Consider the following 14,314-nt stretch of genomic DNA (forward strand, 5'->3'; position numbering starts at 1 on the left):
CTCCAGCGAGAATGAAATCACTGCAGCCTCGTCCGCAGACTAACCTGGGCGCAGCCCGAAGACCGCAGGCGGCTGTCAGATTTAAAGGGCCAGTGCAGTGCCCGTGCCTTTTTTTTTTTTTTTTAGCCAGAAAGTCTTTGTTAGCTGACAGCAGAGATCATGGCACAGAAACTCCAGTGACCATACACAAGGAACACATATTTTGCAAAAACAGTCACCAGTAGACAGCTTCAGCCCTCAAGAAGCAAAATTTAGCAATCCCTGAGGTGTGGGAGAATTCCATTTCCAGAGTTACCATAACATGCTATTCAGAATATCCAGTTCTTAACAAAAAAATTGCAAAGCATATAAATAAACAGGAGAGTATGGCTCATTCACAGGAAGAAGAACTTCATAGAAACTGACATATTTTGGAACTAAAAGTACAATAACTAAAATGAGATTCACTATCACTAGAGCCACAAAAGTCAATTGCTTTCTTATGTATCAGCAGTGAACGATTGAAATTAGAAATACGTTATCATTTACATTAGTACAAAAAAGGGGGGGGAAAGGATATATTTAGGTATAAATCTAACAAAATATGTACAAGATCTATGTGAGGAAAACATTAAAACTCTGATGAAAGAGATTTTAAAAGATCTAAACAAATGGAGATATATTCTAGGTACATGGATAGGAAGACACAACATTGTCAAGATGTCAGTTCTGCCCTGGCTGGTGTGGCTCAGTTGGTTGAGCATTGCCCTGTGCACCAAAAGGTTGCTAGTGGTTTTCCAGGTGAGGGCATATGCCCTGGTTTCAGTCAATGCCCAGTGGGGGGTGGGCAGGAGGCAGCCGATTGATGTTTCTCTCCATCTCTCTCCCCCCCGCCCCCTTCCTCACTCTCTAACAAAAATAAATAACATTTTTTTAAAAGATGTCAGTTTTTCCCAACTTGCTCTATAGAATCAACAAAATTCCAGTAAAAATCTCAGGTTATTTTGTTGATATCAACAAACTGATTCAAACGTTTACATGCAAAAGCAAAAGACCAATAGCGAACACAATGCTGAAGAACAGAGTCCAGGACTGACACTACCTAACTTCAGGATCTGCACTAGCCCAGCAGGCGTGGCTCAGGGGTTGAGTGTCGACCTGTGAACCAGGAGGTCACAGTTCGCTGCCTGGTCAGGGCACATGCCCGGGTTTCAGGCTTGATCCCCAGTAGGGGCCGTGCAGGAGGCAGCTGATCAATGATTCTCATCATTGATGTTTCTCTCCCTCTCTCTGAAATCAATAAAGATATATTTAAAAAAATACAGGCCCCGGCAGGGTAGCTCAGTTGGGTGTCATCCCAGTATGCCAAGGTTGCAGGTTTGAACCCTGGTCAAAGTACATAAAAGAATTAACCAATGAATGCATAAATAAGTGGAACAACAAATTGATGTTTCTCTCAATAATTTTTAAAAATGTTCATTGAAACGCACACACACAAAATCACCTACCACTTTACACCCACTAGGATGGGTATACTTTTTTTTAAAAGAAAAACCAACATTGGCCACAATGTTGACAAATAGGAATTTTTGTATACTGCTGGTGGAAAACATTTTGTTGATCCCTCAAAAAATTAAACAGAATTACCACGTGACCCAGTAATTTTACTCCTAAGTATATACCCCAAAGAATTGAGAACAGGGACTGAAGTACACGTTCAAGCGTGATCATAGCAGCACTCATTCATAACATCCAACAGGCAGAAACAACTCAGAAGTCCACCAGCAGGTGACTGGATAAACAAATTGTGATATATGCAGATAATGGAACATTACTGGGCCACAGAAAGCAAGGAGGACTGATACATGCTACAACCAAATGAACCTCCAAAACATGCTAGGTGAAAACAGCATATTTTGTATGATTCCTTTTTTTTTAATCGCAACCTGAGGATTTGTTTTATGCTGATTTGAGAGAGAGAAGCATCGACCGGTTGCCTCTTGTACATGCTCGGACCCGGGATGGAACACATAACCTAGGTATGTGCCCTGACCGGGAGTCAAACCTGCAACCTGTTGGTGTACAGGACAGTGCTCCAACCAACAGCCACCCAGCCAGGGCTGTACGATTCCCTTCATATGAAATATCCAGAATAGGCAGATCTCCAGAGACAATGTGTTTGCCAGGGGGCTGGCAGGGAGGTGGTAGTGATGATTTACTGTGGTGGGGGTGTTCTTCAGTGGGTTATAAAAACTTCTGAGGGGGCCCGGTTTCAGGGTAAAAGGGGTCATCTGTAATACTTTCAACAATAAAGATAAATTTTAAAAAAATTTGAGGGGTGGTGCTTGCACACCATTGCAAATACACTAAATTTCACTGAATTGTACATTTTGAATGGTTATTTTCATGTATTTTACCTCAATTTTTAAAAATAATTGATGATGGTACATCATTTCACTACGTGGAGTTTTGTGGGGAGCTGTGGTCCACCCTCCAGAATACTGGTTCCAAGTTCCTAAGAAGGCAAACGACACATCCATGGGTGAAGTTACACAGGAGCTTTCTGTACTGTTTTTGCAACTTTCTTTGAGTCTATAATTATTTCAAAATAAAAATTTAAAGGAAAAATAAGGTCATATGTGACCATGGCTGCCCCATGCCTCCCACTCTCAGGTCTGGCACTCAGAGACTGACCACCCTCTCTGAGTCCCGGGACCCACCCCCGACTGGCCGCCTAGGACTACCACCCTGCCATCTGTTCTGGGCTGGCAGCTGCGGGCAGGGGGGGATCCTTATTCTTTGAGGAGATAGCTCAGCGCCCAGCGGGCACTCCTAAAGATGCCAGGCCCCACCCGGGCTGTGCTTTGGGCCCTGGAGTGGGGCGGCATAACCTCATAAGCTCCCACAGCCTCTGGGCCGGGAATGGCTCCGACCTCTATGGCATCTTAGCCCCTGTATGGTGGACAGCAGCAGGCCTGGTGAGTCTCAGGACAGGGAATTCCCGCCAGCATTCCGTGGGCAGGAAGCCCACTCAGGCAGGGGCACCCGACAGGGAGAGGGGCCTGAGGTTTGGGACGGCTAGGGAACCACGGGAGGCCACTGAATGCAGCCCAGCCGGTAGGGTCCCTCCCGTGGCCCGCCCCTTCCTGCCAACCAGACCCAGGCATTCAGTCCCACCTCGCCTGCACCCTGAGGCTGCCAGGCTGATCTTTGCCAGGCTGGGCGGTCCAGCAGCACCTCGAGCGGTGACGGGGAACCAGATCAGAGTCTAGTTTCACTTTCATTTTTGCTTTTCCCGGGGTGAGAGAAGAGCCAAGAGGAAAGCTGTCAGCCGCAGTATCGTTCACTCCCTTAGCCCAGAGCCTGCTCACAGTAGCCACAGCTGGGCGCTGGCCTCTCTGGGCAGCTGTGGGCAGGGAGGGACCCGCTCGACCAGCGCTGGAGCCTGTTGCCCAGCCCCAGGCCTCAGGATGGACGCCCCGGGCTCCCCCGAGTTGCTGGATGAGGAGCTGTACTCTCGGCAGCTGTGAGGCCCGAGGTGGGGAGGGGCGGGGGGTGGTCTTCTGACCTCTGAGCTCCAATTCACCTGCCCTCTTACTTCCATCCACAGGTATGTGCTGGGCTTGCCGGCCATGCAGAGGCTTCGGGAGGGTAAGGTCCTCTTGTCGGGCCTTCAGGGCCTGGGAGCTGAGGTGGCCAAAAACCTGGTCCTGATGGGCGTGGGCAGCCTCACTCTGCACGATCCCCACCCCACCTGCTGGTCCGACCTGGCTGCCCAGGTGAGGGTCCTGGGAGGTAGCGGGTTCACAGACCATGGAGGGAGTAGGACCCAAGCTGGACTGGGTCTCTCTCTAGTTTTTCCTCTCCGAGCAGGACTTGGCAAGGAGCAGGGCTGAGGCATCTCAAGAACATGTGGCAAAGCTCAACGGAGATGTCCAGGTCCACGTCCACATAGGTGACATCACCGAGGACCTGCTGCTGGACTTCCAGGTTCCCCCCAGCCCCACCCCCCAGGCCAGTGAGTGCCCTTCTCCGGCCTTAGCTGCAGGGTGGGCTGGGCAGTGGGCTGGCCCTGCTGATCCTGACGTCTGCCCAGGTGGTGGTGCTGACTGCCTCGACCCTAGAGGAGCAGCTGAAGGTGGGCGCCTTATGCCACAAGCACCGAATCTGCTTCCTGGTGGCTGACACCCGGGGCCTTGTAGGGTAAGACCGCCTGCCACACCTGCCACCTCAGAGAGCAACTGGTCCCAGTGCTGTCCCCAGTTCCAGGCTTGCTCGAGTGCCCCTGCACCCAGCCCCTGGCCTATCTCAGCATCACCTTTGGACTCTGGTCTCCAGTTCCACCCCTCTGCTTCCTCTATCCCCCCTCGGGATGTGCTCCAGTAACTCCCTCAAACTTCAGCTCCCAAGCCTCTCCTGGCATCTTTCCTGATTCTGGCCCCTAGTGTCTCCCACCCTTCACCACAATAGTAGTGGTGGTTAACCTCTGAGCCATCTCAGGGACCCCAACCACCCCACCCCACCCCACCCCACCCCAGGCAGTTGTTCTGTGACTTTGGTGAGGACTTCACTGTTCAGGACCTTACAGAGGAAGAACCCCTGACAGCTGCCATCCAGCACATCTCCCAGGTGGGTGCAAAGGTATGAGTGGAGGAGGGGCTGCCAGAGCCTGTGGAAGGCAGGTACAGCCACCCCTGAGCCAAGCCATCTCTTATCCAGGGCTCCCCTGGCATTCTCACTCTGAGAAAAGCGGCTGATGCCCGCTTCTTCTGTGATGGGGATTTGGTGACTTTCTCGGGGATTGAGGGCATGATCGAGCTCAACGGCTGTGCTCCCCGGCGCATCCGTGTGCAGGGTAAGCCAATTCCACTCCAGTCCCAGGCTCAGCCCCCACGCTCCCACTGGGGACAGACACAGTCTGGTTGGGTCTTTGGGGATAGGTTCTCCCCCTGCCTTCTTCAGAGTGGGGCAACGTCAAGGACACAGATGCAAGATAGGACGGGGTGTGGGGAACTCCTCAGGTTCAGAGGTCACACTAACTAGGCTGGATGTCCCCCAGATGATGGGACCTTGGAGATTGGGAACACAGCAACTTTCTCCCGTTACTTACGTGGTGGAGCTGTCACTGAGGTCAAGAGATCCAATACTGTGAGCCATGTGAGTGCAAATTCTTCTGAGGTGGGGGAACGTGGGAGACTCAAGGGGCCCACAGTGTCCTGGACCTGTCCCTGAGCCCAGTGCCCCCTGCAGAAGCCCCTGGATGCAGCCCTGCTCCAGCCCCGTGTGGTGGCCCAGAGCTCCCAGGAAGTTCACCGTGCCCACTGCCTGCACCAGGCCTTTCGTGCCCTGCACAAGTTCCAGCACCTCAGCGGCCGCCCGCCCCACCCCTGGGATCCTGTGAGTAGCCCCATTGCTCCTCCCTCCAGCCTCTGTCTTGGAGTCTCAGCTGCTGGGAGGCAACAATGATGATCTCACAGATGCCAGTTTGAATCCCAGAGGCAGTTTCCTATGCATATAAAGGAGAGCCTGGGGCCCTGGAAGCCTGGGGACCTTGCTACCTCCTGACCCCTCAGATCTGGGCTGGAAGCTGCGCCAGGGCCGCTGTCTGGCGCCGGGCGTCCTCTGCTGGGACTGCACAGTCTGGCAACTGGGCCCCTGTCTGCCTTCCCACTCAGGCTTCTGCTTCCTTTTCTGTGGAACAGGGTGGGTGGCTGCCTGAAAGACTTGAGTGGAGCTCAGGCCGGGGCTGCTGTGCTTACGGAGTTCTACCTACAGGCTGATGCAGAGACGGTGGTTGGCCTGGCCCGGGGCCTGAAACCACTGAAGGGGACAAAGGGAGAGCCATTGGAAGAGCAGCTGGATGAAGCTATCATGCGGACAGTTGCCCTGAGTAGTGCTGGTGTCTTGAGCCCCATGGCATCCATACTGGGTGCAGTGGCTGCCCAAGAAGTGCTGAAGGTGGGTGCAGGCACAGGCAGGGAGGGATGCAGAGGTCACTGTGGGTGCCAGAGGGTGCCCAACTCCAGACAGTGTCCCCAGAGGCTCCATCAGCCTGGGTGTAGCCCCCAGCCCGGGACTGAGGGGTTAGGAGGTGGCAGGAGGCCCTAAAGTGCTGGCTTCTAGGCAATCTGCAGGAAGTTCATGCCCCTGGACCAGTGGCTGTATTTTGATGCCCTCGATTGCCTCCCGGAAGACAGGGATCTCCTCCCCAATCCTAAGGACTGCGCACCGGTGAGAGCCTGCGGTGGGGTGCACGCCTTATCCAAATTCAGGACTAGGGGAGGAACAGGAGGACCGGTCCCAAGGTCCTGACCTTGAAAACCCAGTGGAAGAGGGACACGTGGCACAGGCCAGCAGCCATCACTGACCGGTGCCTGTGTCCCCTAGAGAGGCTGCCGCTATGACGGGCAAATCGCGGTGTTTGGGACTGTTTTTCAGAAGAAGCTGAGCCACCAGCACTACCTCCTGGTGAGCTGCGTGGCGAGGTTGGGAGTGTTTGTGGGAGGGCCAGGCCTGGCCCTCTGGCTAAGGCCGCTCCTGCTGCAGGTGGGTGCCGGTGCTATTGGCTGCGAGCTGCTCAAAGGCTTCGCCCTCGTGGGCCTGGGGGCTGGGGGCAGCGGGGGCCTGACTGTTGTCGACATGGACCACATTGAGCGCTCCAACCTCAGCCGTCAATTCCTCTTCAGGCCCCAGGACATTGGTGTGAGTGCCCCCCCAACGCCCCCTGTTCTGGACTGTCCTCCACAATGCCCTCCGCCCCCCACCCAGCGCCCTCCTGCTTCCCTCTCAGAGGCCCAAAGCAGAGGTGGCTGCCGAGGCTGCTCGCCGCCTGAACTCAGACTTGCAGGTGACCCCGCTCACCCACCCTCTGGATCCCACTAAAGAGCACATCTACGGGGACGACTTCTTCTCCCGTGTGGATGGCGTGGCTGCCGCCCTGGACACTTTCCGGGCCCGTGAGTTCTTGACCTGGGAACTCAGCCCCTCATCCAAGGCTGTGCCAGGCCCACTCCTCACCCTCTGCCTCCTTGCCAGGGTATTATGTGGCTGCCCGCTGCACCCACTACCTGAAGCCACTGCTAGAAGCGGGCACGCAGGGCACCCTGGGCAGCGCTTCGGTGTTCATGCCCTGCGTGACTGAGGGCTACAGAGGCCCCGCCTCTGCTTCTGCTTCTGAGGGTGCCCCCCAGGCCGTCTGCACCGGGCACCACTTCCCCACCACGGCTGAGCACACCTTGCAGGTGGGAAGCGCCCTGGGGACCCCTCTCCCCAGGGCTCAGACCTGAGCTGCAGACCTGTTCCCCACCTGACACTTTATGGTTTCTTCCTCCCCACAGTGGGCCCGGGATGAGTTTGAGGGACTCTTCTGTCTGTCTGCCGAGACCATCAACTGCCACCAACAGTAAGGCCACCAACAAGGGAGGATGTGAGCCTAGGGCCCCTAACACCAGAGTCTTTGGGACTTAACCTCAGACATCCTCCCTCTCCACAGGGCACTTACTTCGCTGGCAGACAGGGACAGGCCACACTTGCTGCCCCGGCTGCAGGGGGTGGTGGGCGTCCTGGGACATCGTCCACGGAACTGGCAAGACTGTGTGGTGTGGGCCCTCGGCCACTGGCACCTGTGCTTCCATGATGGCATCATGCAGCTGCTTAGGCACTACCCACCTGACAAAGTGGGTAGCTAGGGTGCTGGAGGCTGAGGGCTCAGAGTGACTGAACTGAGCCCAGCAGCATCCGTTTCCTTAGGTGCTTAAGGATGGAACACTTTTCTGGTCAAGTCCCAAACAGTGTCCTCAGCCCTTGGAGTTTGACGCAAGTCAAGTGAGTGGGGTCCCTTGGGAGCCCCAAGATGGCAATGTGGCCCCTGAGAGCAGAAGTGGGCGCCTCTGCATTCTGCACAGGTGCTGCAAGATAGGGCCAGGTTTGGGCACATGTGGGCATCCACATGTGAGGCAGAGGCAGGCACTCAGACGCATCCACAAGTGGGCGGTGACCTCTACCCTGTGCACCCACGCATGCTCGCGCACACCTGTGCATCGGCCCCTGCTCTTGATCTGACTGCAGGACATGCACCTCCTCTATGTGCTGGCAGCAGCTAACCTGTACGCCCAGATGCACGGGCTGCCTGGCTCAAAGGACCAGCCTGCGCTCAGGGAAATGCTGGAGTTGCTGCCACTTCCTGTCTTCCAGCACTCGGACCCCACCTTTTCTGGTGACCTGGCTTCTAGTGACACAGAGCTTGGTGAGGTCCCTGGCCCTACCTACACCCATGCTGCCACCCAAAGGCTTGCCACTGCCCTCAGCCTGTGTAGGAGAAAGAGAGGGCCTGGGAGCCCTGCAGCCAACTCACTACCTCTCAGCTCATCCTCGGGCCCTCAGTAGGCTCTCTCCCTGATGCCCACCCCACCCCCACCCCGACCTTCATTCCCTTGGCAGGTTTTTAACACAAAACACAAACCATTGGGTCCTGACGACCACTTATCTATGGCCCCCAGATGAGGACACAGTCACACAGCACGCACACATGCTTGCAGACACAGGCACACAGCACGCACACATGCACACGAACACTGGGTGGGTGGGGGCTGCTGGAGAGGAGATTGTAGCATCAACCAGAGGCCCTCCTGAAAGGGGTGGAGACCGTGGGCTTGGCAGAGACCTAGATGAGGCCCAGGCTCCAGGAAGAATGCAGGAGATGAGGCTAAGGGCTGTCCCAACGCCTCCTTCCCCGACAGACCCCGGGCGGGTGGAGAGACTGCGTGTCGCCCTGCAAGACTGGAGTGAGGGCTCCCCACTGAAGCCCCTGAGGTTTGAGAAGGTGGGAGCCTAAGTGGGGGAGAAGGGCTAGGCTGGGGAGATTGTTGGGGAAGGTCAGGAACTAAGAAGGTAGCTTTGGAGCCCGTTGGCCCCAGTTCTCCCCTCAGCAAGACCCCAGGAGCAGCTCACCTTCCCTCAGCTGATAAGCGGGGAGATGCGAGTATCCACTGTAAGACCTGTGCAGCGGCACATGGTCGGTCATGGTGAGAGGCACGGGGCAGTGTTAACACTATTGTGACTTGAATCTCATAGGACGATGACAGTAACTTCCACATAGACTTTGTGACGGCAGCAGCAAGCCTTCGAGCTCAGAACTATGGGATCCTACCAGCCAACCGCACCCAGGTAACCCTGCCCCTTGGGACTCCAGCATAGAGGTGAGGGGGTCAAACCCTAGCCCTACACCCTGGTCCCACACCCAGTCTCCTGTCCTTGGCAGAGCAAGCGAATCGTGGGCCAGATTATCCCAGCTATTGCCACCACTACAGCGGCTGTGGCGGGCCTGCTGGTCCTGGAGCTGTTTAAGGTGGTGGGCGGGCCCCGGCCCCGCAGCGCCTTTCGCTGCAGCTACCTGCGTCTGGCTGAAAACTTCTTCAGCCGCCATGTGCCCCCTGCCCCAGCCATCCAGACGGTGAGCTCCCGACACCCCACCCACACCAAACCTGTGTTTTCCCTGCGCCTACCCAAAGAGGCCCTACTCCAGCTTCTGGTTTGCAGCAAGACCCAGACTCTTAAGTCTGCCTTCAGCCCCCTTCCTGCTGCCCCGAAGCCAGACTGGGACCTGTCAGACACAGGAAGTAGCCATCAACCACCCCCACCGCCCGACGCTCTGCTGCCCTGGATCTGGGGGAGCTGCAGCTTTAACTCATTAGTGAGCCAGACATCCCCCACAGCCCCCTCCTCCCCAGGAGCCCCTGAGGGGGAGGTGATGGGGAGGGGGGACTAGGGCCCCAGCCCCAAACAGAGCCTAACATCAGCCTCAGCTAGCATGGCATGGGGATCCTGACCTGCCTCAGCCAAACTGAATTAAAGGGCACTCAGCTCCCTGTTGCCACGGGTGTGGGGTCTGCAGCCCCGTGGGAATGTATGCGTTCATGTCACAGGTGTGAGTGTGCTGGGGCCAGGCATCCCTGGCCTTCCCTGGCCCTGTGTTCTGTGGGCATGGAGGGAGCATGCTTGTACATCTGTGCACCAGATGGGAGCACAGGGCTCTTCTTCAGTGTGGGCTCTCATGGGTGTGCATGTGAGTACACATGTGGGTGTTCCTGGGCTTGTGTGCATATGTTCCTGCGAGTGTGGGGCTGTGAATGGCCCTGGCTGTGTGCCCAGCCTCTGCAGTACTCAGCTTTTCCTGGGGGCACAGAAGAGGGAGCGGAGAGAATGTCCTCACCAGGGTAGAGGGGAGAGGTCATGGGCTAGCACTGGGCTTTTGCTTAGTAGCCCCGGGGGCCCTCAGGGCACAGCACACAGAGCCCCTTTGTGAGGGCCCTGCCTCTAGTTAGCACACAGGCTGCCTTTGTCCATGGTGGAGGGGGAAGGAGGAGGTCCCCCCCATCTCACCTCTGGTCTCATCTCAGCTTGACCCCACTATATTGTCTGGGGGGGTTGGCAGGATCTCATGTCCTGGTCCCTGGCTGCCTGCCACCCTTTTGCCCTCAGCTCAGGGTGCTAGAACCCCAAGACTCTTGAAATAGGGAAGAAAAGAAGGGACAGGAAGAAGAGGCCTCTGTGGACTGTGTCCCTGCTGGGGTTGCCAGCCAGTGGAGTCCCAGTGGTCACTGTGCCCCTTGCCCCTTTGTGTCCATGAGTAGTCCAAGGCCCTGGCAGTACAGGATGAGGGGACAGGATGTACACCCCCTTTCCCAGCTCCCAGACTTGCACTGAGGAATAAGCTGCTTTATTGGAGACTTCAACCCAGGGGCCCTGCTCCACTTCCTCAGGAAGCGCCGCCCTGCCCCCCTCCCCTCCTACACACACCAGCCTGTGTGATGGATCACTCGTTTCCCTGTGTGGGGGCCCCATAGCCCCGTTTCCTGTGCTGGCCCCAGCATGGGCTGGGAGGGTGCTGAGACTCTGGGCCCAGATCCCACCTTCCACCCCCACCCCCTGGCTTCTGCTTCCTGCCTCTGGTCCAGCTCCTCCTCCAGGGAAGGGGCCATTGGCTGCTGGTAGCTAGGGTAGGGAGAGGGTGTATGTGGGAAGCTTCTCACTCCTCCCCACTGCTCCCCCCAGTTCCATCGCCTGACCTGGACCTGTTGGAGCCGCCTGACGGTGCCTGCTGGGCAGCCCGAGAGGACCCTGAGGTCACTCCTGGACCATCTCCAGGTGCGCCTTTTTCTTCCCTACCCCCAGGCCTGGCCCAGCCTGACCCAGCTGGCACCTGACCTGTCTCTTTCTAGGAACAACATGGGCTGAGGGTGAAGATGCTGCTGCAGGGCAAGGCCCTGCTCTACTCGGCAGGATGGTCGCCTGAAAAGCAGGCCCAGTACCTGCCCCTCAGGTGAGCCACACCGGGCTTCAGCCAGGCTTTGTTCTGTCCCTGGAGGTGGGAGGTGGGGGACCTGAAGCCTTTCCTCTTCCCAGCCCTATTTGCACCCCTCACACCTTCCTTTTGCCAAATGGAGTCAGCAAATGGGCTGGGGGTGGGGCGAGGGCCCAGAGCCTGAGGAGGGGCCTCCAGGAGCTGCCTGCTTGGCCAGCCCCACCAGCCCCTCCACACCCTGCTCAGCGCCCCCCTTCATAGCCCACTCCCGGGGGACTAGCCCTTTCCTGCCTCCTGCCTGCCCCGCCAGCTGCTCCGAAAATAGTTTCAGATGTTTCCTGTCTTGAGCTGCTCCTGCTCCTGGCTCAGGCTCCTTATGGCCCATCAGCACCCCTAGCCCATGGTCACTCTCTGCCTGCCACTGCTCAACTACCCCTCCCCCCCATGCCACCAGGGTGACAGAACTGGTGCAGCGGGTGACAGGCAAGCAGGTGCCTGAGCCTGGGCAGCGGGTGCTGGTGCTGGAGCTCAGCTGTGAGGGTGAAGACGATGACACTGCCTTCCCGCCCCTGCACTACAAGCTGTGACAGGCAGCAGCTCCACCACCTCTACCGAGCTCTGCATCCGGAGCCCACAGTAGGCACTCAATAAATGCTTGTTGAAGGAAGGCGTAAGCAGAGGCTGGATGATGGGACACTGGTTGGTAACAAGGGCACACAGGAAAGCCCTGGAAGGAGGGAAAAGGCTTTTTACATTTGCCTGCCTGGGCTGTGCCCCCAAGGGCTGGAGCTGCCTTCCAGGGACTCAGGCGTATGGAACCAAGGACAGTCCAGAGAAAGGCCTTTATTGTCCCAGGCTGAGGATAGGGTCAGAGGTAGCTGACAACCTCATTACAGATGATGGGCTGCCGGCTGCGGCAGCTCATAAGGGCTGCAAAGCGTGAGACGTCTGCAGGCAGTTCGGGTTCCGCTCGAGGTGGGCATGACAGTCGTTTTCCTGCCATGGCTGCCCGGCGGGCCCTGGCCAGCTGGCGCCGCAGCTGCTCAGAGAGGCCAAGCAGGAACTGGGGGGGCCGAGCACGGACACGGGGCCCACTCACACTGTCCCCCTCACCTGCTGCCTCGGGCAGCTCCATCCAGTTGTGCACCAAGTCAGCGAAGCAGTTGTCCCCCAGCACCAGGGGCTGGCGACTTCGACCTCTGCTCAGCAGGGCTGCTGTCCAGTCCTCAGCTTCCAGGCCCCGCCAATGCTCCAGGCAGGCATCTGGGGTGGACTTGGGCCGTGGGCGGTGAGCAGGAGGTGCCCTGGCCGCTGGGGCTCCGCTGTCCAGGGGGACGCCACTGGCTGGGAGGTGCTGTCTGTGGGGGCGCCATGCTGGGGGTGCCGGATGCTGGACTGCAGGCAGCTCTTCCTCTCTCCATGTGCTACCTGACACCTCAGAGAAGCCCGAGTCCCAGTCCAAGGTGTGCTCCCTAGGGCCCTCCAAGGCGACACTCCTGTCTCCTGTCACCACACCTTCTTCCAGCTCTTCCTCCACACAGCACACGGGGTCCTCTTCCAAGGCATCTGAGGCCCTGAGCCGGTGGCGGACGCCTGGGGCTGGTTTGCGGGGTGGCGGGAGGGGGCCAGGCATGGGGGGTGAGCCTGTGTCCCGGCCGCACGGCTGTGGAGGAAGAGGGCAGAAGTCGGAGGGGCAGTGCCGGTCACCCTCCCTGCCTGGCCAGGCCAACCCCAGAACAGAAGGCCCGGGAGGGCTGGACAGCAAGGCCTCTGTTGAGCACAGGGCATGGGGGCGCTGGCACACGAAGCTCGTGTGGCTCCCATAAGCCGACCTGGTGGCAGTCTGGCAGGCTGCAGCACGCAGAGCTGGGCAAGTCAGCACCCGCCACCGCCACCGGGGCGGGAGGCAGGGTTGCGGGCGGAATCGGGAAGTAGGTGCTGCTCAGGGCTGGGGGCTGGGGTGCAGCATCCCTTGCCCCCTGAGGGATTCAGCTCCCCAGAGCGATAGAGCACTTGCCAGGCGAGGGGGGGAAGGAAGGGGGGAGAGGAAGGAGGTTCCGGCAAACCTGGGATAGGGGGCACCCCAGCAGCGCCAGCACCCCTTTCGTCCCTCGAAGTCTCAGTTCCATCCCAAAAGAGGTTCCCCCCTCCCCCCAGCTCCCTCCGAAGCCCCGGCAGCTCGGCCAGCTGGGTGGCTGTTACTTGATGCCCAGCGCGGCTCCCAACCGTCCGAAATCCGACGCGGGCCATCTGGGCCGCTCCACCCCCATCCCGCCTTGGGCGAGCACTGGGGACGGCCCCCCACCCGAGTGTCGTTCGGGCCGATGGCAGCCACGCACCCCACACGCGTCCTTAAGGGTCACAGCGCTTCCCAGCCTCACCAGTTCCCAGCGGAGCTGGCCCAGGAGGCCGTCCAGCCGCGCGCTGTGCATGCCCGCGCCGGAGCCCCCCGGCCGGCCAGCCCCGGGGCGGCCCCCGCGCGCGGCGCGCTCTGCCCAGCGCCGCGGCCCCTCGCTCCGCGCAGCTCCCGCGCCGCCGCCGCCCCAACATCTGGCAGCCTCGGCCGGCCCCTGGCGCCGCAGCCCGTGGGGCCGGGGCGGGGCTGCCGTGGCCCCGCCCCAGGCCGGCCGGGTGGGTGAGCCCCACGCCCACTACCCACTCCGCGGCCGGGGCGGGGCTGCCGCTGGAAGCCGCGCGGGCTCGGGCCGGGGACTCCCCGACGCCCTGCGCCGTTGCGCTCGCTCCGCTTCGCCGCGTGGCCCGGGACAAGCCGCTTCCCCACGGTGGCCTCAGTTGCCCCATTTCTACCAAGACAGAAGGCGGTCCCTCCCGCAGGGGCCTCTCGGGCGCGGGTCCCCCGGCTGCACCCTTGCGCCGGCAGAGCGCCCCCGGGCGCCGGGCCTCGGGACCCGACCCACTGAACGCGCGCCTGGAGCGGGCCAGGACAATCCCTGGAAGTGAGGGGCGGGCCCGGCCCCTCCGAGGACTCGGGTAGCAGGGGACGTCGCGCGGCACCGGGGACGGACCTCAGCC

The 14,314-nt window shown here is 59.1% G+C and overlaps 2 protein-coding genes across 4 annotated transcripts; one reads left to right on the forward strand and one right to left on the reverse strand.

The window, feature by feature from the left end:
• The first annotated feature begins 3,375 nt into the window (after positions 1 to 3,375).
• Positions 3,376 to 13,142, forward strand: UBA7 (ubiquitin like modifier activating enzyme 7). The gene is made up of 24 exons (XM_016202885.2): positions 3,376 to 3,505; positions 3,590 to 3,758; positions 3,835 to 3,969; positions 4,076 to 4,182; positions 4,518 to 4,608; positions 4,699 to 4,834; positions 5,039 to 5,136; positions 5,230 to 5,376; positions 5,755 to 5,937; positions 6,103 to 6,210; positions 6,367 to 6,447; positions 6,526 to 6,681; positions 6,770 to 6,935; positions 7,015 to 7,220; positions 7,317 to 7,381; positions 7,472 to 7,655; positions 7,729 to 7,803; positions 8,047 to 8,224; positions 8,718 to 8,800; positions 9,052 to 9,144; positions 9,239 to 9,430; positions 11,032 to 11,124; positions 11,199 to 11,299; positions 11,736 to 13,142. The coding sequence occupies exons 1-24, from the start codon at positions 3,450 to 3,452 to the stop codon at positions 11,866 to 11,868; spliced, it is 3,036 nt and encodes a 1,011-aa protein (XP_016058371.2). The 5' UTR covers positions 3,376 to 3,449; the 3' UTR covers positions 11,869 to 13,142.
• On the reverse strand, positions 12,105 to 13,742 carry INKA1 (inka box actin regulator 1). 3 transcript variants are annotated; one of them, XM_016202889.2, is made up of 2 exons: positions 13,663 to 13,742; positions 12,105 to 12,944 (listed from the first exon to the last, which is right to left on the reverse strand). In XM_016202889.2, exons 1-2 carry the CDS (start codon positions 13,711 to 13,713, stop codon positions 12,150 to 12,152), a joined length of 846 nt encoding a protein of 281 aa, XP_016058375.2. In that variant the 5' UTR covers positions 13,714 to 13,742; the 3' UTR covers positions 12,105 to 12,149. The 3 variants fall into 3 exon arrangements, with proteins under 3 accessions (XP_016058375.2, XP_087680860.1, XP_087680861.1); XM_087824734.1 differs by having other exon boundaries at positions 13,621 to 13,724; XM_087824735.1 differs by having other exon boundaries at positions 13,348 to 13,705.
• Positions 13,743 to 14,314: the final 572 nt, after the last annotated feature.

The sequence above is a fragment of the Miniopterus natalensis genome, chromosome 15 (assembly GCF_054644295.1).
Source record: "Miniopterus natalensis isolate mMinNat1 chromosome 15, mMinNat1.hap1, whole genome shotgun sequence".
NCBI lineage: Eukaryota > Metazoa > Chordata > Mammalia > Chiroptera > Miniopteridae > Miniopterus > Miniopterus natalensis.